The 26,212-nt window shown below is 62.1% G+C and overlaps 3 protein-coding genes across 6 annotated transcripts in view; 2 read left to right on the forward strand and 1 right to left on the reverse strand.

The window, feature by feature from the left end:
- The first annotated feature begins 80 nt into the window (after positions 1 to 80).
- Positions 81 to 10,228, forward strand: AUP1 (AUP1 lipid droplet regulating VLDL assembly factor). Of its 4 annotated transcripts, none has more exons than XM_066996932.1 (12): positions 81 to 237; positions 517 to 654; positions 1,015 to 1,165; positions 2,083 to 2,270; positions 2,357 to 2,429; positions 5,406 to 5,479; positions 6,395 to 6,461; positions 7,048 to 7,153; positions 7,473 to 7,628; positions 7,807 to 7,967; positions 8,173 to 8,261; positions 10,050 to 10,228. In XM_066996932.1, exons 1-12 carry the CDS (start codon positions 188 to 190, stop codon positions 10,096 to 10,098), a joined length of 1,302 nt encoding a protein of 433 aa, XP_066853033.1. In that variant the 5' UTR covers positions 81 to 187; the 3' UTR covers positions 10,099 to 10,228. The 4 variants fall into 4 exon arrangements, with proteins under 4 accessions (XP_066853033.1, XP_066853034.1, XP_066853035.1 ...); XM_066996933.1 differs by lacking the exon at positions 10,050 to 10,228 and adding an exon at positions 9,490 to 9,512; XM_066996934.1 differs by lacking the exon at positions 6,395 to 6,461 and having other exon boundaries at positions 5,406 to 5,474.
- Positions 10,229 to 10,446: 218 nt separating this feature from the next.
- Positions 10,447 to 12,128, forward strand: LOC125181314 (BCL2/adenovirus E1B 19 kDa protein-interacting protein 3-like). Its single transcript, XM_066996938.1, has 5 exons — positions 10,447 to 10,602; positions 10,802 to 10,919; positions 10,989 to 11,222; positions 11,304 to 11,453; positions 11,731 to 12,128. The coding sequence occupies exons 1-5, from the start codon at positions 10,590 to 10,592 to the stop codon at positions 11,777 to 11,779; spliced, it is 564 nt and encodes a 187-aa protein (XP_066853039.1). The 5' UTR covers positions 10,447 to 10,589; the 3' UTR covers positions 11,780 to 12,128.
- A 214-nt stretch (positions 12,129 to 12,342) lies between these two features.
- The window catches only part of LOC106043193 (dedicator of cytokinesis protein 2-like), a 69,392-nt gene continuing 55,522 nt past the window's right edge, over positions 12,343 to 26,212 (reverse strand). The window contains exons 29-53 of the mRNA XM_066996921.1: positions 23,921 to 24,019; positions 23,572 to 23,666; positions 22,872 to 22,950; positions 22,641 to 22,741; positions 22,380 to 22,438; positions 21,585 to 21,733; positions 20,562 to 20,647; positions 19,923 to 20,079; positions 19,598 to 19,638; positions 19,277 to 19,367; positions 19,069 to 19,188; positions 18,525 to 18,614; positions 18,275 to 18,379; positions 16,694 to 16,835; positions 16,451 to 16,532; positions 16,263 to 16,347; positions 15,948 to 16,034; positions 15,207 to 15,383; positions 14,992 to 15,075; positions 14,771 to 14,908; positions 14,382 to 14,467; positions 13,769 to 13,919; positions 13,474 to 13,570; positions 13,103 to 13,236; positions 12,343 to 13,034 (exon numbers count right to left, since the gene is read on the reverse strand). Of these exons, the coding sequence (XP_066853022.1) occupies positions 12,945 to 13,034; positions 13,103 to 13,236; positions 13,474 to 13,570; positions 13,769 to 13,919; positions 14,382 to 14,467; positions 14,771 to 14,908; positions 14,992 to 15,075; positions 15,207 to 15,383; positions 15,948 to 16,034; positions 16,263 to 16,347; positions 16,451 to 16,532; positions 16,694 to 16,835; positions 18,275 to 18,379; positions 18,525 to 18,614; positions 19,069 to 19,188; positions 19,277 to 19,367; positions 19,598 to 19,638; positions 19,923 to 20,079; positions 20,562 to 20,647; positions 21,585 to 21,733; positions 22,380 to 22,438; positions 22,641 to 22,741; positions 22,872 to 22,950; positions 23,572 to 23,666; positions 23,921 to 24,019 (2,625 nt within the window). The 3' untranslated portion in view covers positions 12,343 to 12,944. The remainder of the gene's footprint in view (positions 13,035 to 13,102; positions 13,237 to 13,473; positions 13,571 to 13,768; positions 13,920 to 14,381; positions 14,468 to 14,770; positions 14,909 to 14,991; positions 15,076 to 15,206; positions 15,384 to 15,947; positions 16,035 to 16,262; positions 16,348 to 16,450; positions 16,533 to 16,693; positions 16,836 to 18,274; positions 18,380 to 18,524; positions 18,615 to 19,068; positions 19,189 to 19,276; positions 19,368 to 19,597; positions 19,639 to 19,922; positions 20,080 to 20,561; positions 20,648 to 21,584; positions 21,734 to 22,379; positions 22,439 to 22,640; positions 22,742 to 22,871; positions 22,951 to 23,571; positions 23,667 to 23,920; positions 24,020 to 26,212) is intronic.

Below are 26,212 nucleotides of genomic sequence, written 5' to 3' on the forward strand. Positions count from 1 at the left end.
CCCGACGCGCAGCCTCCTCCCCGCACCCCCGGGCGCCGGGGCCCCGGCAAGGGGGGGGGGGGGAGCGCCGGCGCGGTGCACGCCGGGACAGCGCCGCCCCTCCCAGGCTGCCCCGCGCGGGCCGGGCGGGCGGCGGCGGAAGATGGCGGCGGGCGGCGGGAGGCGCTGAGGCCCCGAGCGCGTGGGGATGGAGCCGGGCGCGGCGCCGGGCCCCGAGCGGCTCTTCGACTCGCACCGGTGAGCGCTGGGGGCGCCGGGTGCCGCTGGGGCTCCGCTGCGGGAACCGTGGGGCGCCCCCGGGGCCGCCCGGCGGGAAGGGGCGTCCCGGGGGGGCGGGGGCCGGGCCGGGGCCGGGGGTCTCGCCCGGCCCCGCGGGGTGGGCCCCGTACGGGGTGTCCCGGGCGGGCGGCTGGGGGTGCCGCCGGGGGTGCCGCCGGGGGTGCCGCCGTGCGACCCGGCCGTGCCGCGGGCCGCCCCGCCGCCCTCCGGCTACGGGCGCTGCGCTGTGCCCCGCAGGTTGCCGACCGACGGGTTCCTGCTGCTGGCGCTGCTGCTCTACGCGCCCGTGGGGCTCTGCCTGCTCGTCCTCCGCCTCTTCATCGGCCTGCACGTCTTCCTGGTCAGCTGCATCCTGCCCGACAGCGTCGTGCGGCGGTGCGTGAGCCCGGCTCGCCCCAGGGGGGGGGGGGGGGGCTTCCTCTGCCAAGATCAAAGCTGGCAATTGCCTCTTGTGTGCTCAAGGTTCAATCGGAAGCACATGGATCGCTGGACGTCCTGCTAGGAGGCTGCGTGGTTTGCTGCCCCGTGTTGTGTGCTGTAGTTCTGCGGGCAGCTTTTGGCTCCAGCTGCAGCCCCCTAACAACTCCTGTCCCATATATTTGCCACGTCGTTACCATTTTGTACCAGCGTATTTTTCTATATCACATAAGTTCCTAGCTTCTTGTTTGTAGGGTATTTTGAGACAGCTGTTGCTCAGACTGTAGGACTTGAGGAAACCCTTTTTCTCACCTGTAGGTTTATTGTACGTGTGATGTGCTCAGTGCTGGGATTGTTTGTGCAGCAAAGCGATCCCCGGCTTCGCGATGTCAGTGTGCAGGTGTACATTGCCAACCACGTGACACAATTTGATCACAATGTCATCAATCTCCTGACCTCATGTAATACGGTGAGTAACGCAGAGCCACGGCTTGGTGGGTCTGGAAACATCTCTGCATGAGCTGTTTCAGAATTCAGGTACTGCCCCGAGTCTTTTCCGTTCTTGTGGGTTAATCTAGGACTGTTCAAGCCATGACTCTTTATTTCCTGTGGCTCGGTTTCATGCTTGCATGAAAAACCGAAACAAGGTGAGGGGCAAGAGGAATTGGTGAGGGTTACAGTGGGGAGGGATTTTATTGAGAGTGGGCCTTTTCCGGCATCTGTATCTTTTTGTGGCCCTTGGGGTAGGTGGTGTCAGAAGCAGGGTCGGCCGTGGGCTTTTCTCACAGCGCTGGGTGCTGCGTCTGGGTGCTGGCTGCCCTGCACAGGCAGCGCTGAGAGAAGGTGCGCCCAAGCAGGACAGTGTGCTCGGGTTGTTGTGGTGGGCTGGCAGCTGTGTAACTTTCCCTGCATTCTTACGAAGTTTCCTGTGCATGGAGTTCCTGAATCCATAGGCTCCAAATGTGTCTGGGAGTTAACTGCTATAATATGTCCTGAATGGCAGTAGATTTGGTCCTTACCTGGAGAAAAGTAACTCTTGGAAGCAGTATATCCTTCACCAAGCATCTTGGGAGCTCCTAGAGAAAACGTGGGGAATGTGGCTGTCGCCTGAGGCAGGAAGCAGTTTGTTTCTCAGATGGATGGGATACGATCTGAACCGAGGATCAGGAATCAAATTCCCAGGAAACTGGGGCCCGAGCCGCCACTGAAGCCTGGCGGTAGCTTGTTCTCTGCTGCTGGCAGTTTTAGCGTATAGGTTGCTCCCTCAGCCCCCAGAGGCAGTTTTGCTAATAAGCAGAAGCTTTGTCTCCTATTATCACCTGAGAAAGTAGGCCTTGAAGGGAGGACAGGGTGTCATTTCTTCCCTGTTCTTGTCCTTCCCTGCAGCCTGCGTTGAATGGTGCTCCTGGCTTCATCTGCTGGTCACGGGGGTTCATGGAGTTGGGCGTGACAGGCAGCCGAGCAGAGCTGGTGGATTCCCTGAAGGCGTATTCGTCGCACAGAGAGAACCCGCCGCTGCTGCTCTTCCCAGAGGAGGCTGCCACCAACGGCCGGGCCGGCTTGCTCCGCTTCAGGTGCTAGGAACGAGCGATTCTGCAGCACCTGTCTTCGGGGTTTTTCAGCTTTGGGGTTCACTGGCAGCTGTCCTCTTCCTTTTCAGCTCGTGGCCGTTCTCGATCTTGGACGTGGTGCAACCAGTTGCCCTACAGGTTCAGAGGCCTTTGATCACCGTGGTGAGTCTGGTGGTGCTGGGCAAGGAGGAGTTCTGGAAGCTGTGTGAGGTGTCCGTGGTGTCGCTGACTTTGCTTCTGCTTTGAAGGCTATGGGTAGTGCAGCCTGGCCTGGTTCCCTGTCATCCTGGGATGAGCTGCTCATGTTTGCAGTTTGCTTTTCAGCTGCCTTTTCTGGAGAACTTGAGCTAACTAAATCGATATTCTTTTAGTTACGCTCAGTTTTGATAGACATTCTTAGTGGCTTGGCTGTCTAACAATCTGCCATCTGGCTCCCGTGGCCATCAGCGTCTTACACCCTCTTGGTTAGTTCCCTTCTATGAAAATGTTCTGAAAGAACTGCAGCCCCCCTAGAGACTGAATGACGTACTGAAAGTTTTGCAAGGCTCTCCAAATCAGGTTCTTGAATTCATGCCTCCTAAGTGCGGATATGTGATGTGATGCAATGTTAGCTTCAGAAAGGTGGCAAAGTTCATGACGGGAGTGCTACTGCTGCTAAACAGACTGCAGTGAAACTGCTCTCATCTTATTTACAGTGAGATTGTGTTGAATTTCTTACTTCTTGATGTGGCTTATGGGCTTACCTGATTAAAACACTTGGTTTATGTTGGTCAGACGCTTCACTGGGTTTTCCATTTTCATCTTTTTAAGCTGGCAGGATGCACCAAACAGGTTTAAAGCCACTTGCCAGCAGGTCACAAAACATCACTGCCCATAGAGGAACCTCAGCAGGCAGGTATTCTTCAAGTGAGGTTCTGTTAGCAATTAGCTCTTTGTCACCTGCTGTTTAGTGCTCCTGTCCGTGTTGTAGACCACGATATTGAGATTCTTGCTGGTACGATTTGGGTTAGTGAATAACAAACAAGCTGGGTCACTGAGGCGATCCCGTTGTTACTCACAAGTCTAACACGGCCTGTGGATGCACAACAAGAGGAATAGCTGGTATAGCAAGGAAATGGTGTCAGCTGCACACGTGCAATGGTGACAACTGCTGCCTCAGTAGTCTGCGAAGCTCTGGTAACCCTGCTGCCAAGAAAGTGGGACTACTAGAGAGAGCTCAGGAAGGCTGTAAGCGTGGTGCAGAATCCACGGACCGGGATTTGAAGGCATTCAGCTTAATCAGCTTATCGGAGATAAGGCAGAGAGATTGAGGATAGCTGCTTGCACAGTGGAGAAGTGGCTTAAGAGTGAGAATTTTATTGTATTTTTTTGACAAAACACAGCAGCAATCTTTGCAGGTGCTGAAACTAGATACTGTTAATACACAAGTTCAATTTGGGATTAAGAGGTAGTTTTCTAACAGTGATGATTCTTTAAATTTTTGAATGACTACTTCAGTGAGGTGGGACAGATGCCCTGTCCTGGGTTGTTTGTGATGAATGTGTTATCTTGTTATGGTTTTGATTCCTCTGAGAAATTCTGTGAAATGTGACAAGTTGTAGGGAAATCTTTAGATTTGTCTGTCCATCTTTTTCCTTCATGAACGTTAGGGAGAACAACGTGTACATAACCGCTTGTTTGTTGAAGATGCTGGCTATAGTAATTTCTTGGCTCAGATTTTTACCTTCAGAAGCTAAGTAGGATTTTTTGCCCTTCGTACAAATTGGCTAAGTAAATCCCAGTGGATTTCTTACGTCATTTTAAATCATCAGAAATTTCTCGGGACTGGAGATGGGATGCTTGGGATGGTTCGATCAGTGCTGTACAGAACGCTTGCTTAGCTACTCATCTGATACATACACAGAGACACGCAGACACCAGTCTGAGCAAACCCCCAAAGCAGGGTTTAGGAAACAATTTTCTCTAGCTGCAGTTGGCTGGAACCTTGAAGGGACGGTGTCGCTCTGTGGCACACGGCAGTGTTACTTTGAAGACTGGCTCTTGGGATCACTATAAGGCTTTTGATTTCAGGCTTCTTAGATCTCAAATCTGTTTATTCAGGAGATGAATTCTTTGTTTTACCCTTGGTGGCTGTGGTTTCTGAGCTTCTCTCATTTGTAGCACCTTTTCCAGGCTGTTGAGTAAACCAGGTGCAAGGCCTGTCTTGGAGCTATGATGCTTTGGTAGAGGATGAAGTCACAGGCAGAAGCAGCCAAGGGAGCTACGTTACTGGCTGTAGACTTTGAGATGTTGTTTCCATCACCTTGTGGAAAGTTTGGTCACCTGCGGGATAAAAGTAACCAACTACAGAAATCCTAGAAACAGTGTCCATTTGATAGCAAATTCATTAGAATCATTGAAAAGTTTAGGTTGGAAGGATTCTCTGGGGCTCTTCAGTTTGGCTGTGTGCTCACGGTCAGACCAGCTCCCGAGTCTGAGCAGGCTGTGTCCAGCTGAGAAGGGCGGAGAGCCCTCTGCTTCCGTGCACCTGTGACACTGCTCAGCCGCTGTCTTCTGGCAGGCATCGCAGTCCTTCTTAGGGAAAAGGTTATTTACTAATTTTCGGAAATAGGAAGGCAGTAATGAATTACAGCTTGCCTTTAATGATTTATCTTCAAAGAGAAGAGTCGTTCTTAAAACTTCACAATGCAAATTGCAAATGGAGAGAGCGAGCTTGTGGGAGCTGAGACATTACGCGGGCTGTTCCCATCAGCGTATGATTCCCATCGTGATTCTAAGGGAGCGTTAATAGGTCTTAAAGCATTTTCAGTCCTTTCTAAGGGCACGGTCCTTTAGAGAACGTGGGGATATTGAGTGAAAATCTTGCTGTCCTAGTGGGAGGAAAAGATGACTTGGAGCAGTGAACATTGACTCTCTTGCTCTGTCTGGCGAGGGCTAATGAAGGTGAATCTGCCCTGGGGCTTGCCCTCACTGTGCTCTGGGTTTGTCCTTCTCTCTTGCCCACTCATCTGCATCTCTGCCCGCGCGTCCGTCCCCCACTGCCAGGCCTTAGCTCTGCTCTGCCCGCCTGCTTCCCCGAGGGAGACCTGAGTAGCTCATGTTTTTTGGGCCATAACCTCATTGTGCTCTTTTTCCCAGAGTGTGGCTGACTCCTCCTGGATTACAGAGCTGCTCTGGACCTTCTTTGTTCCCTTCACAGTTTATCAAGTAAGGTACTATCTCTCTCTCTCTCTTGCATTTGGGGCAGGGTTTAGGGTGGGCAGAGAGCCTGACTTTTTGCGACCATAGTAAGAGGTCTTCTGGTATGCACTAACGTGCACCCTCGTTGTGGGATCACAGCATGGCTTTGTTCAGCATTATTGTTCTGTGCCAGGTCCTTTCAGCCAGCTTCTGAAGTGGAGAGGGCTCTCAGTTCCTGCTCTCAGTTGGTGAAGGAGATGAATCTCACGGGGCTTTTATTTCAAGTTTGCTGGGTATATTTCTGAAGTTAGATCCTCTGCTGTAATTCACCCCCGGGCTGCTCAGGGTGTCGCATGGGTGACGCCCTGCAAGCAGCTCAGTCCTCTAGCATCTGTCTCTTCCCTGCAATGCCTTGTGAATTGCAGAGGTGGTTCAGACACAGTCCAGGCTCACCGGGGCCCCAGACAGGTCTGATTCGCTTTGGTGTAATAAGGGTCTGGAGGCAGCTGAAGGGGCTTGGAGATGAATTCCTTCCAGTGTGCACTTAGGGGCTGGGGTATTTCGGTAAAGAAAAGTCTTTAACGTTTCTTCAGTAAAGAAAAGCCAGCTGCATCGGGCTCGTGTCTTGCTGATGTGTTTTCTACTCCCATGTAAATGGCAGCGTCTCCTCATTTGGGGCCTCCCTGGGATCTTTATTAGGAGATACCTTGCATGTTACGCTTGAGCGTTCATAAAGATCAGATGAGCCGGTTTTGTCCTCTGGGTCATGCCTTGCCCCTGATGTGTATGCTGGTGGTAAGGTTTGACGCTCTTCTCGTGGGAAGAGAGGTGGGGTGAGCAGGGAGAGCTGAGGTGGGGATCACGCCGTTGCACTGTTGATCCCGGATGGGGCTGGCTCCCCCGGCACCCCTTGAAGCAGTCAGCCCAGTGCTGTTGTCCCCATTCAGGTGGATGCCGTCTGTCCCCAGACGAGCTGAAGAACTGAGTGAGGATTTTGCGCTCCGAGTTCAGGAGGTAGGAGGATGATGTGGGAGAGGGATGTGTAGGACTGCTGCGATTTGGGATGGTCGCAGAGGAGAGTGGGGTGTAAGGAGAGTTGCAAAGGGCATTTCTGGATGGGTGTTGTTTGTGTGATGGGAACTCCGGCCTGTGTTTATCGCCCCTTATAATTATTCAGTTTTTCCATGGCCTACTTGCCATCCCCCATTTATCCTTTCTGCCAGTTATCAAGGGTCTCCCTATGTAGCTCAAAGCTCTCATGCTAAGAACTCCCCTTTCATAATATCACAAATAAACAGTGGTTGTTTCTCCACCTTTCCCTTTAGTGCTGGGTACATCATAGCTCCTGTACCAAAGATCTTGAATCTCCGTGTCAGCCTGTTTTGGCAGGATGATATTGCATACTCCCGGTCCTTCATGTGCTCCATGCAACACTGAAATGCATCACTGAGGCCCTGCAGAAATCAATTCCCTGTCCTCTGCCCCCTCAGTGTGGCTCCAAGCCGACCTGTACATCTGACACACTCCCTGCAAGATGAGAGCGCCTGGGTCGTGCGTGTTGTGTGTCGTGTACATGTGACTCTTCTCTACATTTCTGCAGCTCTTGGCCGTGGAGCTGGGTGTGGTATCCACACGGCTCACTGCAGCAGATAAAGCTGAACACATGAAGAGGCTGAGACACACGTCGCTTCTCCGCTTTGCCCCAGGTAGGTGTCCAGGCTGTGGAATGGCTGCCTAGGCTCTGCCTTCGGGGAAGCCTCAGTCTGCTCTTGGTGACTTACACGTGGTGGCAGAGGAGAAGAGGCGTGACATCCTCCAAGGGACGGGGGTACCTGCGTGCTCTAGGCTGGGGGTGTTGCTAGCGGTAAGGGGAGGATCGCCACTCCTCAGCACAGACGTGGTGGTGGTGTGCTGGGGGTCCTGCTTTCTTATCACCCCCGTTCACAGAGGAAGTGGAGCTGGTGCAACGTGACGGCCGTGTACCTATAGGACGCCTTCTTGTGCCCACTCTTCTTTCTCTTGCAGCCTCGAGCCAGCCTCTGGCAGCCAGGCCCAGGTTGCCTTCCAGCCTGCCTGGCATTGGGTCCTTTGCTCCTGAGGATGTGCGGATCACAGCAATGGCTCAGCGGGTCAAGGAGGTGCTGCCTCATGTGCCTCTGGAGGTCATCAGGACAGACCTGGGTAAGCACAGGCCTCGGGTATTAGCAGGAACACGAGATCACCTTCCCTGCCACGTCTCCGTGATACCTGAAAGCAGAAACCCTTGTCCCTGCTGCACTGTGGAGCGTGATGGCAGCAAGAACGTGCTACGGTCTGGAAACTCAACTTCCTATCTGACACATCCTCTGTGTTCCTACAGCCCAAACGAACTGTGTGGACACCACCATTGCCAACTTGCTGGAGGGGAGAGTGCCCTTCTTCCCTGAAAGTGAGGCTGGTGCTGACCCGCCTGCCCCGTCTACCTCTCAGGCTGCAGCTGCTTCTGGCATCCAGGGCTCCGTAGCTGTGCCTTCTTCCAAGGTACTTTTGGTGGTTGTAACGCTCCCCCTGCTCTGACAGCTTGCGGCCAGAGCACAATGGCCTGTGTTTGGAACTAGCCGTGATGTCAGGGGAACCGGGCGTTTTAAATTGGAGACCAAATTGGCATGCTGGATGCCTACAGGGCCAATAAGGAGGTTTCCTGGCTTTGACTGTCCCCCGATGACTCTTGTGTTTTCTGTTCCAGCCAGCTACAAAGCAATTCGCAAAGTCCCCGGTGGAGCGGCACCTGTCCTTGCAGGAGCGGAAACGAGCGCTGTACGACTATGCCAGGAGGTGAGCATCGGCCCCCTACCCGCCCTGTCCCCAGGAGGGTACGCCCCAAGCAAGGCTCGGCCTTTGCTGTGCCAAGGGACCTGTTCTTCTCTGGATCGAGGTGGGCTGGGGCTGGGGCAGTGAACCATGCTGAAGGAGAGAGGAGGCCGGTGTTTGCCTGCTTCACCACTTCCAAGCGTGTAGCCCGTTGCTGTTCCTGGGAAACACCGGGTCTCCTGGACTGTCACCGGGCTTCTGGTTGTGGGGACTGGGTGGGATAGAAGCTGGTTGCCAGAAGCACAGTTTCTGAGGAATGAGGCTTAGCAAAAGAAAAAAAAAAGGGGGGGGGGGGGGGGATTTTGTTCTTTGGTGTAACAGATTTGAGGGATAGAAGTCATTGTGAGACTATAGGTTTTGTTGCAAATAGTACTGTTGCTGCGGAATGCTCGTTTTAGAAAAGAAGCTTGCTGTTTGGCAACAGGGATAGTGTAATTAATCTTCCTCAGTGTAGCTGGAGAATGCTAACAGAGAACAGGGGGTGAGTCTGACCTCTGTGCGTGGTCTGGATGAGGCAAGTATTGGGATGAGTGTCCAATTCTGACATGCGGTACTTTTTTTTAGAAAAGATACTGAAAATTCAGGATGAGTTTGGAGAGGAGCCACAAAATAATATGAGGGGAAGTGAAGTCTGTTAAATTTACTGTAAATGAGCCGGCTCACTGTATGTAATTATCTTTCTGGATGAAGGAATCAGGCTCTTTAATCTGGCAGAGAAAAGCAGAATAGTAACTAATGCCTAGAAGTTGTAGGCTTGTTTCTGAGAAGGAAATCCATTAATCAGTGGAATAAGCTTCCAGCAGAACCAATGGTGTCTTGGTGTCTAGGTGTCTCCAGGTGAGCCTGGCTGACTCCTTAGAAGATGGTAGAGATAACAGAGCCTTTGGTTCAGGCCAGAGTGATAAAAGGCCAACCGCTACGAGGTGAGGTCCCTGATCAGTAGGGTCATGCAGTAAAGGGGAGATTCCGTCTGGTGCCGAGCTCAGGTGTAGCACTGAGCTTTGCTCCAGAGTGCTCATGAGAAGGTTCTGCAGACTCAGGGATCAGTGTAACCTTGGAGATCCTATGGCTTTACGACTCTGCATCAGTTTCTCCCTACTAGAGATAGTTTAGGAAATTCCCGTGACTGGATGTTGAAGCTAGGCAAATTCCAAGTGCCCTTACGTAAAGGGTTGGTCCTACATAACTGCAGGTAGCTCATTGTCACCAGGAATTCAAAGAGGTCCGCCTTTCTGAAAGGAAAGCTCATTCTGGCGCCTGCCTCGCAGCGCTCTCCGCTCCTCGGTGCCGCGGCGGCCCTGCCTGCCGGGGGCCGCACGAGGTGACCCTCGGAGCTCCCGGCCAGCCTCGGCCGCTCCGGGCTTCGAGAGGAAGGGGGGGCGCAGCGGGAGCTGGGCGGGCGGCCGTGCCCCTCGGCGGCCTGACCGCGGAGGGGGCAGAACCCGGGGCTGGGGGCTCTGCCTCGCGGCCCTGCGGGGCCCCGGGGGCTCTCGGGGCCGGCCCGAGGCGTTACTCAGCCGCGGCCCGGCCGGGCGCCGCCGAGCCCGGGGCCGGCTGCTGGCGGGGGGCGCTGCCCGCCTTTGTGCGGGGCTCCCGCGGCGCGACCCGCCCTGCCCCGGGGCCGCCCCCGGCCCCGCACCGGTTGCTGTGCGGAGCCTCCCGGCGGCGGGGGGGCTGCGGGCCGGGCCGGGGCCGTGCCGGTGGCGGGGCGCCGCCGGTCTCAGCGGGTCCCTGACCGCGCTTTCCCTGCAGGAGGTTCGCCGAGAAGCACGGCGCGGCGCGGGCCGGCGGCAGCCCCTGAGCGGAGCGGACGGGACCGGACCGGGACCGGCGGCGGCGCGGGGCTGGGGGGCGCGGCCCGGCCCGGGAGTGCCCGAGCCCGGCGCGGCGGGGCCGGGCGGCGGCGGCAATAAAACGGCGGTGGAAGCAAACGGCGGCGTGCGGCAGCGGGACGGCACCGGGGGGGGCGCCGGGGGGGGCGAACCGGGGAGGGGGCGGGGCCCGGGGCTCCGTGCAGCTCTGCACGCGCCGCGGCAGCCGCCCGCCCGCCCGCCGCACGTAGGCGCCGCTTAAAGGGGCGATGCGGAGCGCGCGGCGCCGCCCGCGGCCGGTGAGGGGCTGGCGGCGGCCGCCTTCAGCGCGGGCCCAGCGGGCGGAGCCGGCGCCCTTTTAACGCGCGGGGTCCCGGTGCCGGCGGCTTTATTTACATGGGGGGGGCGGGCTGCGGGCGTCACGTGACCGGCGGAGCCGCGGCGCCGGCGGGGGCTGAGCGCGGCGGCGAGCGGCGGGGCCATGGCAGGCGGCGGTGCGCGGGGGGCGGCCCGGGGGGGCGGCCCGGGGGGGGGGCCCGGGGGGGCGGGGGGGGCCGAGCCCAGCACGCGGCGCCGCGCACCGGGGGGGAACGGGGGGCGCGGCCGGGCCGGGGGGGCTCCCGGGAGCGGGCCGGGGGGCGGCGGGGCGGGCCGGGGGGCTCCGTGCGGCGCGGCGCTGACGGCTGCCCGCAGGCTCCTGGGTGCAGCTGCGGAGCGGCCCGGGGGGCGCCGACCCCGCGCCCTCCTCCTGCCACGCCGACGTGGAGCGGCTGCTGCTGGAGGCGCAGCTGGAGCCCGACGGCGCCGACGGGTGAGTGCCGGGCGGGCGGCGGGGCCGGGGCCGGCGGGGGCCCGGTGACCGGCGGGGCTGCGTCCGCAGGGCCCTGCCGGCGCCGAGCCCCCCGGCCCGCGGCGAGGAAGGAGCCGGGCAGGCGAGCGAGCGGCCCCCTCCCCGCGGCGGCGCCCCCCCGGGCCGCCCGCAGCCCCTGCCGGGGGGGGAGCCGGCCGCCTGCGCCCAGCGGGACGCGCCGGAGGACGCCGAGCGGACGGGGCGACGCCCGCCTGCAGCCCTCGCCCGGGGCTGTGCCCGCTGCCCTGAGCGCCTGCCCGCCAAGTAAGGCCCGGCTGTGCCCCGCCGCCCTCCCGCTGCGCCTGCCCCCTCCCTCCGCGGCCCCTGACGGCGCGCTCTTCCCAGGGACTTCGCCTTCGCGTGCGCCCCGCCGCCGGTGCTGTGGAGCCTGCCGGGAGGGGCGGTGGGCAGGAAGAAGAGGCTTTTCAGCTCGGAGCTGCTGCTGCTCTTCATCCCCTCGCTGCTGCTCAGCCACGTGCTGACGCTGGGGCTGGGGTGAGTCTCTGCCAGGGCCGGAACCGACCCCTGGGTGCCAGCGGGGCGCAGCCCTGCTTTGCTGTGCGCGTCTGCGCTCCCCGGCGCTGTGCGGGGGCCTCTGGCTGCCCTGGCAGGAGGCTGTCGCCCTGGGGAGGGGAGGAACTCTTCTGCTCATTCCTGGGAGCTCTCACACCGCTTTTCCCAGCAGCCGCAGTCATCTTTGTGGCTGCTGCCTTCACACCTCGCAGCCAGGCCCTCCCCAGGCAGGTTCCTTACGGTCTCTGTCTCCCATCAGGATCTACATTGGGAAGCGGCTGGCAGCCTCCTCAGCAAACCCGCTGTGAGGAGCTGAGATCGGCGAGGGACAGGCGGCTCTGCCGCTCCGCTCAGCACGGAGGGAGCCCAGGCAGCGGTGCAGCCGCTCTGCTCGCAGACGTCGTGTTGGTGGCACGAGGCGCCGTCTCTCCGTGTTCCTTCTTTACCCCAGCCTGGGGAGCCGGTCCGTGCCCTCCTTCGTAGCCAGGAACCCGGCGACGGCAGCTTCCTGCTGCAGGCAGCCCCGGCCCTCCCTGTCCCCTGGGTGTGGGTCTGGGTTCCTGCTGTTTGATACAGAAGACTGTAAATGTGGCTCCTGAGCCTGCAACGCCAGGGGGAAATAAAAAGCCTGGTGCAGCTCCGCAGGCAGAGCGGCGAGCTGGTTGTCCCTGTGTGAGACCTGGCACAGCCTGGCCGCTGAGAACGGGAGCCCCAGCGCCTGGGGCTGCCTTGGGCTCTCCTCGCCGCGAGGCCCTGCTCTGGAGCACGACGCGGTGCTGGGGCAGTGGCTGGACGTGGAGGGGGCCCCGTGGGGCAGGGACGAGTGCTGCGGCGGGCGCTGGGTTTTGATGAACACTGCAGGGCACCTGGCTGACAAGTGGGCCCTTTATTAGTCAGCTCATGGCTGCAGCCTGCTTGCAGCAGGGAGGCGGGGGCCATGCCGCTGGCCGCAGCGGTGCCAGCTCAGCACAGGTGGGGTGGTGAGGCTGGATACCAGCAGGAGGGATGGCACTGCACGAGGTACGGCGCTGCCCAGGCTGTGCTCACGGACCTGGCTGGCTCCTGCACAAGCACAGCCAGGGCCAGAAGCGTTCGTCCCAGTGCTGCGGGATGGGGGAGCAGCCGAGGGAGGGTGTGGGGGGCTCAGCTCAGCCTGGCAGGGAGCTTTCTGGCTTGCCCTGTGCCAGGATGGTCACGGTGGTGGGATGGCAGGTCCTCTTGGTGGCCTGCGGGCACAGCGCTGGGGGGGCTGCGTGGGGGGTGAGAGGGGCAGCGGGGCTGGGCCACGTCTGAAGCAGAGCAGTGGTCGGGGGGTCCCAGCTGGGGGCACAGCCCGAGGGCAGCAGCACCTCGGGGTGCACGGGGCATCCAGGAGCCGCACGGGGTGCTTCTGGTGCAAGCGCTGTGGGAGAGGCAGGGGGGTGGCTGTCGGGGGCAGGGCCCCCTGCTCCGGCCCCCACGGGCAGGGATGGCTCAGAGCTGTGACAGCCGCTTGGACTTCGGTGGCGGCGGCGGGGGTGACTTCAGCCCCCTGCTTCCATCCGCTGTCGGCGATGGCAACGCCTGCGAGCAGAGGGGATGGTTAAAGGGGGCAGGGGCTGCGCAGGGGCCGGGGCGGGGCCGGGCGGTACCTTCCCCCCGCTGGCAGCATCGCTCTGCTCCAGGAAGGCCTCGTACACGGTGGGGCTGATCCTGCGGGGCAGTGGCGGGGCCTTGCTGGCGCTCTTCACGCGGCCGCCGAAGCCCGTGGGAGACGGGGACAGCGCTGTGGAGGAAGGCAGGCTGGGCAGCGCGCCCGGCACGGCACCGGAGGGGCCCGGGCCTGCTCTGGGGGCCCTGGGCTGCCCGTGGCCACCCTCGGGAGCGAGGGCCCAGTGCTGAGGGGCTGCAGCCCTGCTCTCGGGGGCACGGGCCGGACGCCACCAGGGCTGTGGTGCTGGGGAGGTGCCCCCCAGCTGTGCTGAGGCTGCTAGGGGCGGGAAGGCTCCAGAGCTGGGGGTACCTGCGGTGCTGGGCTCGCGGCTCGGCGGGGGCTGTTTCCCATCGCAGCTGCCCAGGCTGCTCTCGCTCATGTTGCGGGACAGTCTCCGTTTGTCATCCTGGGGCACAGAGAGAGGGCTCAGTGCCTGGGGTCAGGACCACGGCCCAGGAGCGCAGGAGCCTCTGGCAGGGCACGATGCTCTCCAGCACCCTGTCTGCAGGGCTTTGAGCCCTGCGTGCCTCCAGCTCTGCCCCTGCTCCCCTCCACCAGCCTGGAGCAAGCAGGAAGGCTCCAGGGCTGTGCTGGGCACCATCACCTTGGGCTCTGGCAGCTCCGGGACAGACAGGCGCGTCTCCTGCCGCCGGTACCCAAAGAAGGTGCTGGAGCGGTTCTCCTTGCGCTCACTCCTGCGGTCCTCGCTCTCGGCAGTGCGTGGGGCAGGCTTTGGGGTCGGGGGTGCCTCCGTGCTGCAGAGAGACTGGGGCTGGTGAGGGGCCGGTGCAGGGGAAAGGGAGCGGGGCTGTGCCGTGCACCAGCCAGGCCACAACCAGGCGCGGCCACTCTGAGCCAGGCACCAGCACCGACCCTGGCAGAGCTCAGCAGCGGGTGCTTGTGGCAGGACCCAGAAGGAGGGGCATGGATGGCTCAGGGACAGCGGTGTCCAGGTGAGCCGGGGGGGCTGCATGTGGTGTGTCTGCTCTGTGTCCACCCGAAGGGATGGGGCTATCGTGGTGGCGTGGCAGGATGGGCCCCAAGATGTGGCTCGGCATAAAGCACCAGGGAGGGAAGCTGGGTGGGCATTGTGCTGGGCGGGAGGGAGAGAAGCGTGTGGGGCCCCGGGGAGTGGGAGCAAAGCACTGCTCAGGGGCGTGGGGATGGCAGGGGGGTAAGGCAGGGCCGCCAGCGTGCCTCCCCAACACCGCACTCGCCTGTCTCCAGCATGGCTCAGCCGGTCCCAGTCCGGTCCCCAGGCTGCGGACCGGGGTCGCCCACTTCGCCGATCCTCGAAGGAGATCTGAGAGCGCAGGGGGACCGAGAGCCAGGAGGGGTGAGGCACAGAGCCTCTCCTCTGCTGCCTCCCCTCGTGCTCAGCCAAGGCCAGAAGTGCCCTTCTCGCCCCTCCTGGTTGCAGTGCTACCCAGTGGCAGTTGTCCCTGCTCCCAGGGCAGGCAGAGACCCTGTGCTCCTGCACGCACGCTGCCCCCAGCCCTGCTGCTGCTGCAGCTGTGGCCCTATCGGGCCCAATCCACTGCCCCAAGACACGGGGCATCTTCTGCAGCAACCCCCTGGGGGTGCCACACGCTGCCCTGGCACTCACCATCTCCCGCACGCCGTACTGGCTCTCCACCTTGGCCCGCAGCTGCACAAAGCACTGCTCCATGCGCTCGTGGAAGGGCCGCAAGTCCTCCGTCACCTTCCGCCTGTGGATCCGGATCCCCTCTGCCAACAGCGGGGTCTGCAGGGGAAGGCGGCACAGGTCTGGCTGGGGTCGTGGGGCTCCCTGGGCCAGGGCTGCTGGAGGGGTGCCACAGGCGCTACCTGCCAGGCGATCAGGTCCTTCAGCTTGTCGATGTTCCCCTGGTCCTCGGGGTGCTCCTTCAGGTATGACTCTTGGAAGAAGGCCTGCAGCGAGCCCCGCTCAGTCCCGCTGGTGGCTGGCACGGGCGCAGCGGGCGCAGAGTGGTGCTGGCGCCCTGTGCTCTGTCCCCTGCACCGAGAGCACCAGCCCCGGTGCAGCACTCGCACGTCCTCACCGTCTCATACTTGGCGAAGCCGCCCATGACGGCAGGGTCCACGATGCCGTTGAGCAGCATGGAAAGTGGGTTGACCGGCAGGCTGGGGTCGCTCTGGTGCCGGTTGATCTCGCTCAGAATTTTCTCGTTTGTTTTCATCATGGTCTCGATGGCGTTCTCCAGCGGGGAGATGATGTTCTGTGCCCAGGGAGGGAGGGTCAGCAGCTGCTTGACCCGCAGCCCTGCCCTCCCCAGCCCCGGGGCTGCACATCTCGCCCTGGGGGCCCGAAGAAGCCCCTCGAGCCTCTGGCACTGAGCTGGTGGCCTGCGGGGACGCGCTGTGTGGGTCCCTGGCTCCGGGCTGCCTGCACGGTTCTCGCTTCAGGCGAGAGGCTGCAGCCCAGGTGGCGGCGTGGCAGGGGCAGCTCAGTGGATGGAAACCACTCAGCTTATGGAAACCCGGGTAAACGTCATTGGCACTGTGGGGGCAGCTGTACAACAGCAGGAGCACCCCAGGGACATGACGTGGCAGCACTTGTGCTGTCATACCGGGGCTCTGCAGCAGAGCTGTGCCACAGCCCAGACTTGTGTGTCACCTGCCTTCACTGCTGCAGCACCCAAACCCCCCGGGCTTTGCCCCCCCCCCCCCCCACTCTGACCGAGGGGTACAAGCCACGTGCAGAGCTGCTGGCTGGGCAGGGGGGCAGCCCAGGAAAGGGGCGCCTGGGGATGGCCCCGCTCCCCTTGCAGCCCCCTCCTCACCGTGGTAGTGGTGGTCACCACGAACCAGCGCAGGATGCCAGGCAGGGGGTAGGCTGTCACGAAGGTCGTCCGCTCAATCCACATGGTCTGCAGGCAGGGCAGCAGTCACTGCGCTGCCCCGCTCCCCGTCACCCCAGGATGCCCCCAGCGGCCCCACGGGGTGGGGGGCTCCCACACGGGGCTGCTGCCTTCTCTATCCCAGGACCAGAGCCCCCCGTCTCTCTGCATCCCCTTGAGACCTGGCTCTTCATAGGGCCCCTGCAGCTCTGTCTTTCCCCCCGTCCTGGGGTCCCGGCAGCCCCTGGAAGCACTCACTGCAAATTCGTTGTCTGGATCCTTTGGGCCTTTCTTGAAGGGCCGTGAGTAGCTGAACTTCTGGACGTGGTTGGCTTTGTAGAAGCTGCAGAGGAGGGAAGGGGCAGAGCACGGAGAGGTGTGGAGGGGAAGACATCCCCGTGGTGTCCCACACCAGGTGGTGCACCCCTCCCTGCCGGGGGACTCACTTGGTGATCTGCTCCGGGATGCTCCGGTCCTTGAACCGGACCTTGGCTTCCTCCACCGGCTGCACGGTGAAGCACTGGATGTCTGCGGGAGTGAAGGAGCCACAGGCAAGCACCGCGCAGCTGAGGGGCTGGGGCTGCAGGGGAGAGGGGGCGTGGGGGTGTGCAGGGGGTGCTGTGGGACCCGCGTGGGGATGAAGGCCCAGGGAACCACCCGCCCTGCCCATCCCCGCGCTGCCAGGATACACTGCCCCGGGGAGCCAGTGATGTCGGGGCCGGGCGGAGATGTGGTCTTCAGCTTCTCGGCATTGGGGAAGGGGCTCAGCAGCCGCATCTCAAAGTCCTCCCGGCGCTCATACTCCTTGCCTCGGTAAATGAAGACCTTGTTCTGTGGGAGGAAGGGCAGTCGGTCCCAGCACGCTGTGAGCGGGGCCGGGGGCCTCCCTGTGCTCGGGCTGCAGTGAGCGCCGATGTGCACAGCCGGGTGCATGCACCAGCAAGGCTGAGCCTCCGACCGAGTGCGAAACCCCTTCTTGGAAAAAAAAAATCCCCTAACCCAACAGCTGGAGGAAAACAGAATTAAAGGGTAGCTGGCTCTGGCAGCTGGGGCTCTGGAGAGAAGCTCTTTGCTCAGGTGCACAGTGACCAGGTCTGCAGTCAGTGGATACAGAAACCCACCCAGGAGGCAGCAAGACCTTGAAAATGGGTTTGACCTTGGGAAAAATGATGCAGCTCTTGCTGTGGCTGGAACAGCAGAGTAGCAAAATAAGTACCAACACTTCAGATGGAAGAAGCGCACCAAGCATGCAAACCGATGCCCGAGCAGACTAAAAAAATGTAAGAAAAGTAAAAGGAGTGAATGGGGCTGAAACGCTGCTTTTGTCCAAGTAGATGAGCCTTGCTCCCACTGGTGGACACTGGATGCCTGTTTGCCAGCACAGGGAAAGGGAAGGGCACTCAGCAGACAGCTGCCCAAAGGCCTCCCATTCTCCCTAAACCTGTGCTGCTGGCAGGGATGTGGAGAGGGGCGGTGGGGATGCTCCGGGAGGTACCTGAATGCATTCACAGGTAGCACAGACATATCTCTGCAGCACAGACAGGATACAGCACAAATCTGTCTAAGTGCCCCAGACAACGTGGTGCAGACACAACTTCCCTGCGCGCTGCAGCCATGAGATAGTGCAGGTACAGCTGCTACAGGTGGAGCGCCAGTACCAGCGCTCTGGGCAGAGATGGGCCAGCAGAGGTACTGCATCCCTGCGTGCCAAGGACGCTGTCCAGGGCCCTCTCTGTCATGTGCTATTGAGAACTGCAGCTTTTCATGCCATGTGTTTCTTTTGCAAATGCTGCTCCCCAAAGCAAGCTGGGGTGAGCTCCACGGAGCTCCCGCTAGCCTCATCCCTCAGGACCATGTCTCTGTCCTCATCCCCATCCCCATCCCCGTGTGCTGCCAGACCTCCACTAGATCACAGAATCACAGAATTGTAGGGGTTGGAAGGGACCTCAAGAGACCATCGGGTCCATCCCCCCTGCCAAAGCAGTTCCCTAGAGCAGGCTGCCCAGGTAGGCGTCCAGATGGGCCTTGAATATCTCCAGAGAAGGAGACTCCACAACCTCCCTGGGCAGCCTGATCTCCCCACCAGGGCCAGGCCACAGGGACCAGTTTGTTGCTGCCATCCTGGTGAGGAGCAGGGACAGCTCTGGGGCTCTGCTCGCAGGGACAATGCCCTGAAAGGGCCATAGCTGCTGGGCAGAGCTGGCCGTGGGCAGGGCGCAGTACGTCGCTGCAGAGCAGCCCAGGCTGAGCGCAGCAGCCAGGAGACTTACCCGGAGGAAGGTGGGGAAGCCTTGCCCATAGTAGCCCACAGCAAAGTAGTCTGGGCTGGGCCGCAGCACCTTCAGGATCTTCTCGTAGAACTTGGCTTCCCGCTGCTGCAAGGGGAGATGGCACTGGGGGGGTGCAGGAGCCCCGCAGCCCGCCCTGCCCTGCCCCACGGCTCGTGGCCCGCTGGCACAGTGACCCCAGCCCAGACCCCGGCCCGGTCCATCGCCCAGCCCAGCCCAGCCAGGCACTCACCAGGATCTCACTCAGCATCTCGTAGTCAAAGATTTCGCTCTCGTACTGCTCCGCCAGCTCCTTGCAGATGTGGATGGCCTCCTCCCACATCTGCAGCAGAGGGGCCAGGGTGTGGGGTAAACTGGGGTGGGAAGGGGACTGGGTGCTTCCAGAGCACCCAGCCCCTTCTGCAGGGTAACTGCAGCTCTGCTCCTGCAGGAGGAGCGGGACGGGTCCCCGGCGTGCTGCAGCAGGGCTCATCTCCTGCCATCGTCAGCCACGGTGCCCCCTGCCAGGCCAGCCCCCTGTGGGGTGCCAAAACTCCCCACATCTCCCCAGGGCCAGGGCTGAGGCTCGTACAGGATGGTGGAATGGAGAGCTGGGGGGGCTGCAGGGAGGAGCCGTCCGGCCCGAGCTCACTGCCTCCTGCCTGGCGCAGGGCAGCTCCAGCCCCATCCCGGCAATAGCACAGGGAGACCCTGCCCACGGGGGGGCTCGGAGCAGGGCGGCGATGGCGGGGAGCTGGGGTGGCCCAGGGGCTGCAGCTGCCCCGCGCTGTGCTCACCTTGCCCTGGTCGAAGTAGTTGATGATCTGGTTGTAGAGAGCCTCCTTCAGCTGGCGCTGGGTGTGCAGGCTGGGGCTGTGCAAGCCCTGCATGGGCGCCGTGTTCGCCTCATCCGACCACTGTGCCGGGCAGCGGGAGCCTGTCACGCAGAGCCCTGGGGACCCCGAGGCGCGTGGCGGCCCCTGGCCCCCGCCCACCGTGCCGCACCTTGAGGAGCCGCGCGTGCAGCAGCAGCGTGTAGGCTCCCTCTGTGTAGTTCTCGTAGCTGATGTGCAGGTCCTTCAGCTTGTACAGGTACCTGGGAGCAGGGCGCCACGTGCCGGGCACGATGCCAGGCAGGGGGGACAGCCCCCGGCACCCTGCCCTCCGGCTGCTCCACCTTCCTCCCCCCATGTAGGGGCCGGGGCAGGAGGGGTGGGGGCAGCTCAAGGCTGGGGACCCCCCGGCCGATGCTGGGCGCCTTCCTGTGCTGGCCAGCTCCACTGGAGCACTGGCCGGTGCTGGGGGTCTCCCTGGGGCAGCGCTCACCTGATGTACATGGCCTGGCGGTCGATCTCCTTGTAGAAGTTCTGGGGAAGAGCAGGCGTTAGAGCAGCCCCAGGGGGCTCCCAGCGCAGCCCCCATGCTCCCCAGCTCCGGGTCACGCTGCCACCAGGACCCAGCACAGCAGACACTGGGCTACCCTTGGCAGTGCAGGGCTGCATGGTGCTGCCCAGCCAGGGGCACCAGCCTGGCACCCTGTACACCCCAGCTCTGCTGCGCTGGGGCTGCTGCAGACCCCACGGATGTTCAGGGGGACGTGGGGCTGAGCACAGCCGGCCCCGGGAGCTGGGGGCACGGGGCAGGCACCCACCAGGAGGTTGACGGTGCAGCTCATGCTGTAGGTTTTGTTCTCATCGTTCATAACCGCCCGGTAGTCGAGGAGCCGCTCCAGGAGCCCCGTCACCAACGCCACAAAGTTCTCCCCGGGCTTGGCCAGCTCAGGGTGACCCCGGCAGCAGCTGAGCAGGCTGGGGAGCAGAGGAGGCGATGGGTCTGGCTGCGTGCTCGGCTCTGCAATGCCCCAGCTTAGCTGCACCCGAGGTGCGGGTGCCAGGCCCCCCCAGCAAGGGACAAAAAAGCACCGCCGGGTCAGCAGCCAGCCAGCAGCCGTGCTGCCCCCAGCAGGCACACCAGGGACGGGGGGGGGAGACCCGACTGCCCCAACTGCCCCGCACACCGGGCTGAGATGGGTGCGTGGGGCAGGAGCAGGGCACCAGGGCAGGGCGGGGGCCCAGGGGGCTGGCTGGAGCTGCTGTGGTGCACGAGGGCACACGTTGCTCCCTGGGCACAGCCTCTTCCCTCTCAGATCCAGCGCCCCGGGAGGTGCGCTCTGGGTCACGGCACAGCACGGAGGAGTGGGATGGACAAGAGTCAGCTGGCGCAGGGGCACAGAGCATAGCAAAGGGTCGTTCGCAGAGGGAGGGGCATGGTGGTGGTGCTGCACACTCACATGCTCTCAAAAAGCTGCTTGTACTGCTCATCTCCCCGGCCACCCTCCACCTCGCTGTCCAGCTTGCGCAGGATCTCATCCTCAAACTGCAAAGATACAGACGTGAGCGCGTCCGAGGAACCGAGGATGTGCTGAGCTCAGCCCCAGGCTGCCACGACCGTAGCTCTGCGGGGCACAAGGCAGCAGGCGCCGGGAGAGGGTGGCTGCGGGGCTGGAGCCAGCTCGGGCCACGCAAGCAGCCCTGGGCTCAGCTGCTGCAGGTGGCTCTCCCGGGGCTGCCCAGCCCAGTCCCACTCCCCAGCTCCCACTGGCCCCCAGTTGCTCCCCAGGTCCTGCTCCTTCCTCATTGCCACCTCCCAGCAGCCTGGGCTGCTCCTGCAGCCTGGGGCATCCCGGCGCTGTGGGAGGGGACAGTGTCCTGGGGATCTCTGGACAGTGCCCCGTGCCCCCTAAAGCCGCTGCCTGCCCTGCTGGGGGGACAGGGCTCTGCCTGCCTGGGTCCCCCACCCCCCAGCTGAAGCTCAGCCTTTGGGTTTGTGCTGCAGCTGCTCCAGGTGGACGCTGAAGCCTGCACGTACATGGCATGGGACATGGGAGAGCATGGCTCTGGGGGGTCCCAGCCCTTCTTCCACAGGACGTCCCACAGGCAGATAGGCTTCCAGCTCAGAAAAGACCGATGCCACCCGATCACAAACTGGAAAAACCTTTTGCACATAGAAAACTCACAGCAGCTCAGGAAGAGTGTGGCAATACGGGAGGTTTATACAGACCTCTCCCCTCCTACCGTGCTTGTTTCCAGCCAGTGCTGGGACCCGCTGAGTGCAGACAACCTGGCCTGTCCCTGCTGGTCGCTGGGAAATGCTCAGCACCACCCTGAGGTGGGAGGCCCTGTCCCCATCCCCTCCCTGCTGCAGCTGCACGTCCCAGGAGCCCCCACCCACGCCACAGGGATGGTCAGCCCGGGCCAGAGGCAGGATCCAGCCGCGTTGGCCTCCCCAGCCCAGCCTGGCCCTGGGCACTCACCCGGCTGAAGCTCGCGGTCAGCTGGTACTCGCAGAGCATCATGTCGAAGAAGATGGGGATAGTGGACTTGCGCAGCTCCAGCTCCGGCACAAGCGTCATCTCCAGGATGGGGCCGACCATGCCCGGGATGAACTCGATCTTGCGATGGCCTGGGGAGGGCATGGAAGGCTGGCCTGCCTAGGCACTTGCAGCCTGTGCCCAGGAACAGGCAGCTGTGTGTGGAAGAGGCGGGGGGGCGGCAGTAGGAGAGGTCTGCACGCCCAGTGCAGGTGGCTGCAGCAGAGCCAGGCAGCTCTCCTGGGCAGCCGCAGTAGCAGGGAGGTCGCGCTGGGCGGCCAGGACAGCACGACCAACACTTGGCTATGGGACCATCAGCTCGGGCTGTGCTGGTGTCCCAGAGGCACTGCACAGGCAAACAACCCACACAGGAGCCTGTGGGCACCAGGCACTGCTCCGTGGTTCCACACGCAGGAGGAGACATCATCCCAACACAGCCTCAGCAGCCCCTTCCCCCAGCCGTGCCTGACGCTGCGCTCTGGCTGCCCCGTGCCCTGCGGCACAGAGCCACGGGCAGACGCCAGCCCCGGCGCGGGGACGCTGCTGGCTGGGAGAGTGACCTCAGGACCACGGGCTGGCACATCCCGCAGCATCCCACGGGGCGCACGCCTGCAGCCTCCCATGCCCCACACTTGTAATATTCCACTCCCCGGCACCCGTTTCTGGGGACAGTGGCGATCAACGGCAGCCTGCAGAGACTCTCCAGGCCTCCTCATTGCTGGCAACACCACAGCTCACCTAGGTTGTACCACATGTCCCGAATGGCAGCTCCAATCTTGGCTCTCATGTCCCCGTACCTGCCAGGATGGGTGGTGGTTAGCATCACTCCGCAGCTGGGCACGGCCCATGGCATGTCAGCTTCCAGGCCAGGAGGCCAAGCACAGCCTGAGCGGCTCATCCCCAGGTCTCTGCCTGCACAGCACAGCACAGCAGCAGGCTGGGGCTGGAGCCTCGAACCGAGCGGCAGAGCTCGGGCAGGCGGAGGCAGGAGCGACTCACTTGGCCAGGATGCTGGTGCGCTTGGCCTGGGAGAAGTTCTCCAGCTGCAAGGAGTCCTGGGTGAGGAAAGCCACGGCCAGGTGGAAATAGTTGTTCCAAAGCTGCAGTGAAAATGGGGACAAGTGCCAGCTGAGGTGGCACAGGGAGAGCTGGGGCTGGATGCAGCAGCCCCGCAGGCTGGGCATGTCCCCTGCAGCCACCGTCGGGGGGGGGGGGGCGGTGCCCCCTTACCTGCAGCTCGAAGCTGCTGCTGCTCAGGAACATCTCCGTCAACGTCGTGGCAAACTGGTTGATGGCGCGCAGGAACTCCCTGCAGGAGCACCCACAGCATGGGTGCTGAGCGGGGGGTGGCCGCGCTGCCGGACCCCCTGCCCACCAGCGGCAGGGAGCAGGGCTGGTGGCCCCCGGCCACGGGAGGCAAGAAACAGGGGCAAGTGGGGGCAGCCTGGGGCACCGCCAGCTTCCCCCAGGGGCTGGGGCTTGCAGCGTGCTCCTGCCCACGTCCCCATGGCGGCGCACCCCTTCTGCCTGCCGTGGTGCAGCCAGGTGCTGCACGGGTGCACCCGCCCGGAGGTGCTAACAGACACATCCCTGGCATCCCGACTTGCAACCCCAGCACAGCTGCCGTGTGCAGACACCCAGGGAAGGAGGGATGGGGTGTCTGCAGCAGCTCCCCCCCTCCCCCTGGGCCCCACAGCACGCCTGTGGGGATGGAGAGAGCAGCTCCTCCGTGGGCTCCCAGGGTCCGGGCTGTCCCAGCAGCGAGCACCCAGAGCTGCCCTGAGCCAGCCCAGGCACTGCCCCAGGGCTGCTCGAGACAGACGTGGGGGGCCAAGGCAGCCTCAGGCAGTGTCTGCGTGCCCCAGCAAGGTGCCCCACTTGTCACACCCAGCCCCAGCACTGGGGTCCCTCCCAGCCCAGGGGTCCTCACCGGTTCTGCACCATGTTCATCACCATCCAGTCAGAGGGGTACACCGTCTTGCCGATCAGGTCCTTGAAGAGGATGAAAGTCTCCATGAGGAAGTCCTGCCGAAGAGAGGAGATGTCAGGGGCTGGGGCTCAGCCATGATGCTGCGCTGAGCGCCAGGGCCAGGAGCGAACGGCCACCCAGCAGTGGGGATGCGAGCAGTGCTGGTGGCCGGGGCGGTGACACCAGTGCCAGGTGCCCTGCTGCGGGCAGGGTGGTGGGACCGGCGGGATGTCCCTTTTGAGAGTCAGAGTGGAGAGTGCCCCATGCCCCCCGCCACGGCCCTGGTCTCGCTGCGTGGGGCAGCACTCACCATCAGCTCGGCCCGGGAGGGGAACGCCTGGATGTAGGAGCTGTAGTGGTCCTTGTCCATCTGGCTCAGGATGGCGGCCATGCAGGCCACGTAGTGACTCTGAGGAGGGAGCAGCTGGGTCAAGCACTGCTGTGGCCCGAGTCGAGGGGGCCCCGTGAGCCCACTCATGCTCCTTCAGCCATCCCCACCCCGAGGCCCCACTCCCTGGCTCTCCAGACCTCTCCTTGTGCCCCACTCAGCCCTGGCTCCCTCATCCCTTTGTCTCCGGTCCCTGCACACCCCCGTCCCACGGTGGGACAGCCCTGTCACCTACCATGGTGCTGCAGAGGACGTGGACATAGCTATAACGTATTTGTGGTAGCATAAATCTGTGGGTTTAAAGTCAATTCAAGGTAATATGAAAGTGCATTTTTAGAATGACAAGCAGCTTCTTTCTGGAAGCTGTTGTGTCTAGACTGCCTTTAGTGAAGGGTCCCAAACTGAGCTGTTAGCTGTGCTCCCGCTCTGGGAGCTCACAGGTTTGTTATGACACGAGCAGGGCAGCTGTAGCAAAGGCTGACCACGATTCCCATTCTGCACAGTGAGAAAGGCTGTGCTTGATCTTGGACTTGTGCTCTGTTGCATTGTTCGTGAAACAAGAGAGGAGCAGGTGGCAGAGAGCAATGCCCCACCTGCTGCTCACCAAAGCCTTTCATCTTCCCTTTAGTCTATTAATGCAACATTTTCTTGATGATGCTTCTAACGTAAAATCCGAGTCTGCAGTAGACTTTAAAGCACTTTGAATACTGACTTGTTAAGAGGCGCTTTGGTCTTGGGACAAAGCTAGTGGAAACTCCCTGATGGATGCTCAGTGTCTAAAGCCCAAGAGCTGATGGGGTTGCAGCTCCTGATCACTGAACGAGAAAGTGTTGCTCGATCTCCAGGACCTTCTTGAGCTCTGGTCATTCAGCTGCTGGCCAGCACGCAGTACCTGGCTCAGAGAGGCACTTCAAAGCATTTCTTTCCGAAGGCTGCCTGCCGCCAGGCACAAAGGGCTGCTCCCTGCTGGGGCGGTCTGCAAGAGGATGCCACCGAGCCCGCACCCTGGGTGCGTGCCACCAGCTCGAGGCCCTCGCGTGCCATTCGAGGAGGCTGTGACTTGGGAGCCTCCCCGTGCACAGCAGCACCGGGGACACACCAGCCCTGCCCCGGCCCCACGACACGCAGCAGCACGGCCAGTGTGCTGGAAAGCTGGATGCTCTGAGCACCAGCTGCAGCCACAAGGGTGCCACAAAGAGAGAAACGTGTTCCTGGGGAAAATACAAACCAGCCCAGCTGCCCTGGGAAGTGCCATTGTGGGCAGGGGCCATGCACAGCCCAGGGCAACTCAGGTCACTTCAGCACAATGGAGAGCCCTGCACAGCCGGTGCTGAGCGAGGGCAAACACTTGGCCACGCAGCTGCATGACACCTCCTGGGTTTCGGCAGCATCCAGCATGGCCCATGCTTGGCTGTTCATCCAGAAAGCTCTCCCTGCCCTGGCAGCTGGGAAAAGGCAGCTCTTTCTGAGGAGGATGCATCATTTGTCAGGCTCAGAATGAGTGAAGGCGCCCTAGTGTCATTGACAGGGCTCGTGGGTGGTTTCAGGGGTAGCCTTTCCTCGGGGGCTGCTGTGCTGCCCTGCCTGGGGTGCCCCATGCTGAAGTCTCCCTCAGCTCCTTTCGCTGCCCTCCCAGCAGCAGGGAACGAGCCCCGGGCCAGCTCCTGCCAGTGCCTGGGGGAGCCAGCAAGGTGGGTGCTGCCAGGCTCGCAGGGGACAGCCAGCCCATGCCACGCAGCTGCCACCTGCGGCCAAGGGCCCCTGCTCACCCGTGCTGGCCCCAGGCAGCCCCACGGAGGGGCAGGAGCCAGGCCTGCGGGAGCGTGGCCTGGGGAGGGGGTGGCCCAGCGCGGGGCATTGCTGTGGGGAAGCACTGGGTGCTGCAGCCAGGCCCAGCTGGAGTCAGGGACGGAGGCGGGTTTGCAGAGAATTATCTTGTGAGAAGGAAACGAATGACAATGCAATGAATCCCAATCCTTTTTTAGCATCAAAGTGAAGCTACAGACCTGAAGTGTCCCTGCTGAAGGCCGGCACACAGCAGGGTCAGCAGCACCTGCACATGGGGCAGCCTTGCAGGCGCGTGGCAGCAGTGCTGCAGAGACACTCCGGTCACCAGCTGCCCGCGTGGCCGAGCGGGCACAGCTCGCCTGCAGAGCTGGGATCAAGCCTCTGCTCGCCGTGCACGGCTGCTGCCTCAGCCCCAGCCAGGCCCGC

The sequence above is a fragment of the Anser cygnoides genome, chromosome 4 (assembly GCF_040182565.1).
Source record: "Anser cygnoides isolate HZ-2024a breed goose chromosome 4, Taihu_goose_T2T_genome, whole genome shotgun sequence".
Lineage (NCBI taxonomy): Eukaryota > Metazoa > Chordata > Aves > Anseriformes > Anatidae > Anser > Anser cygnoides.

Excerpts from the sequence above, each read along its gene's own strand:
- AUP1 (XM_066996932.1), top strand. The coding sequence starts at position 188 with ATGGAGCCGGGCGCGGCGCCGGGCCCCGAGCGGCTCTTCGACTCGCAC. Across the intron at positions 655-1,014 it reads CCCGACAGCGTCGTGCGGCG|GTTTATTGTACGTGTGATGT; the intron begins GTGCGTGAGCCC and ends TCTCACCTGTAG. Across the intron at positions 7,968-8,172 it reads TAGCTGTGCCTTCTTCCAAG|CCAGCTACAAAGCAATTCGC; the intron begins GTACTTTTGGTG and ends TTTCTGTTCCAG.
- LOC125181314 (XM_066996938.1), top strand. Across the intron at positions 10,920-10,988 it reads GAGCCCGACGGCGCCGACGG|GGCCCTGCCGGCGCCGAGCC; the intron begins GTGAGTGCCGGG and ends CTGCGTCCGCAG. Across the intron at positions 11,223-11,303 it reads CCTGAGCGCCTGCCCGCCAA|GGACTTCGCCTTCGCGTGCG; the intron begins GTAAGGCCCGGC and ends CGCTCTTCCCAG.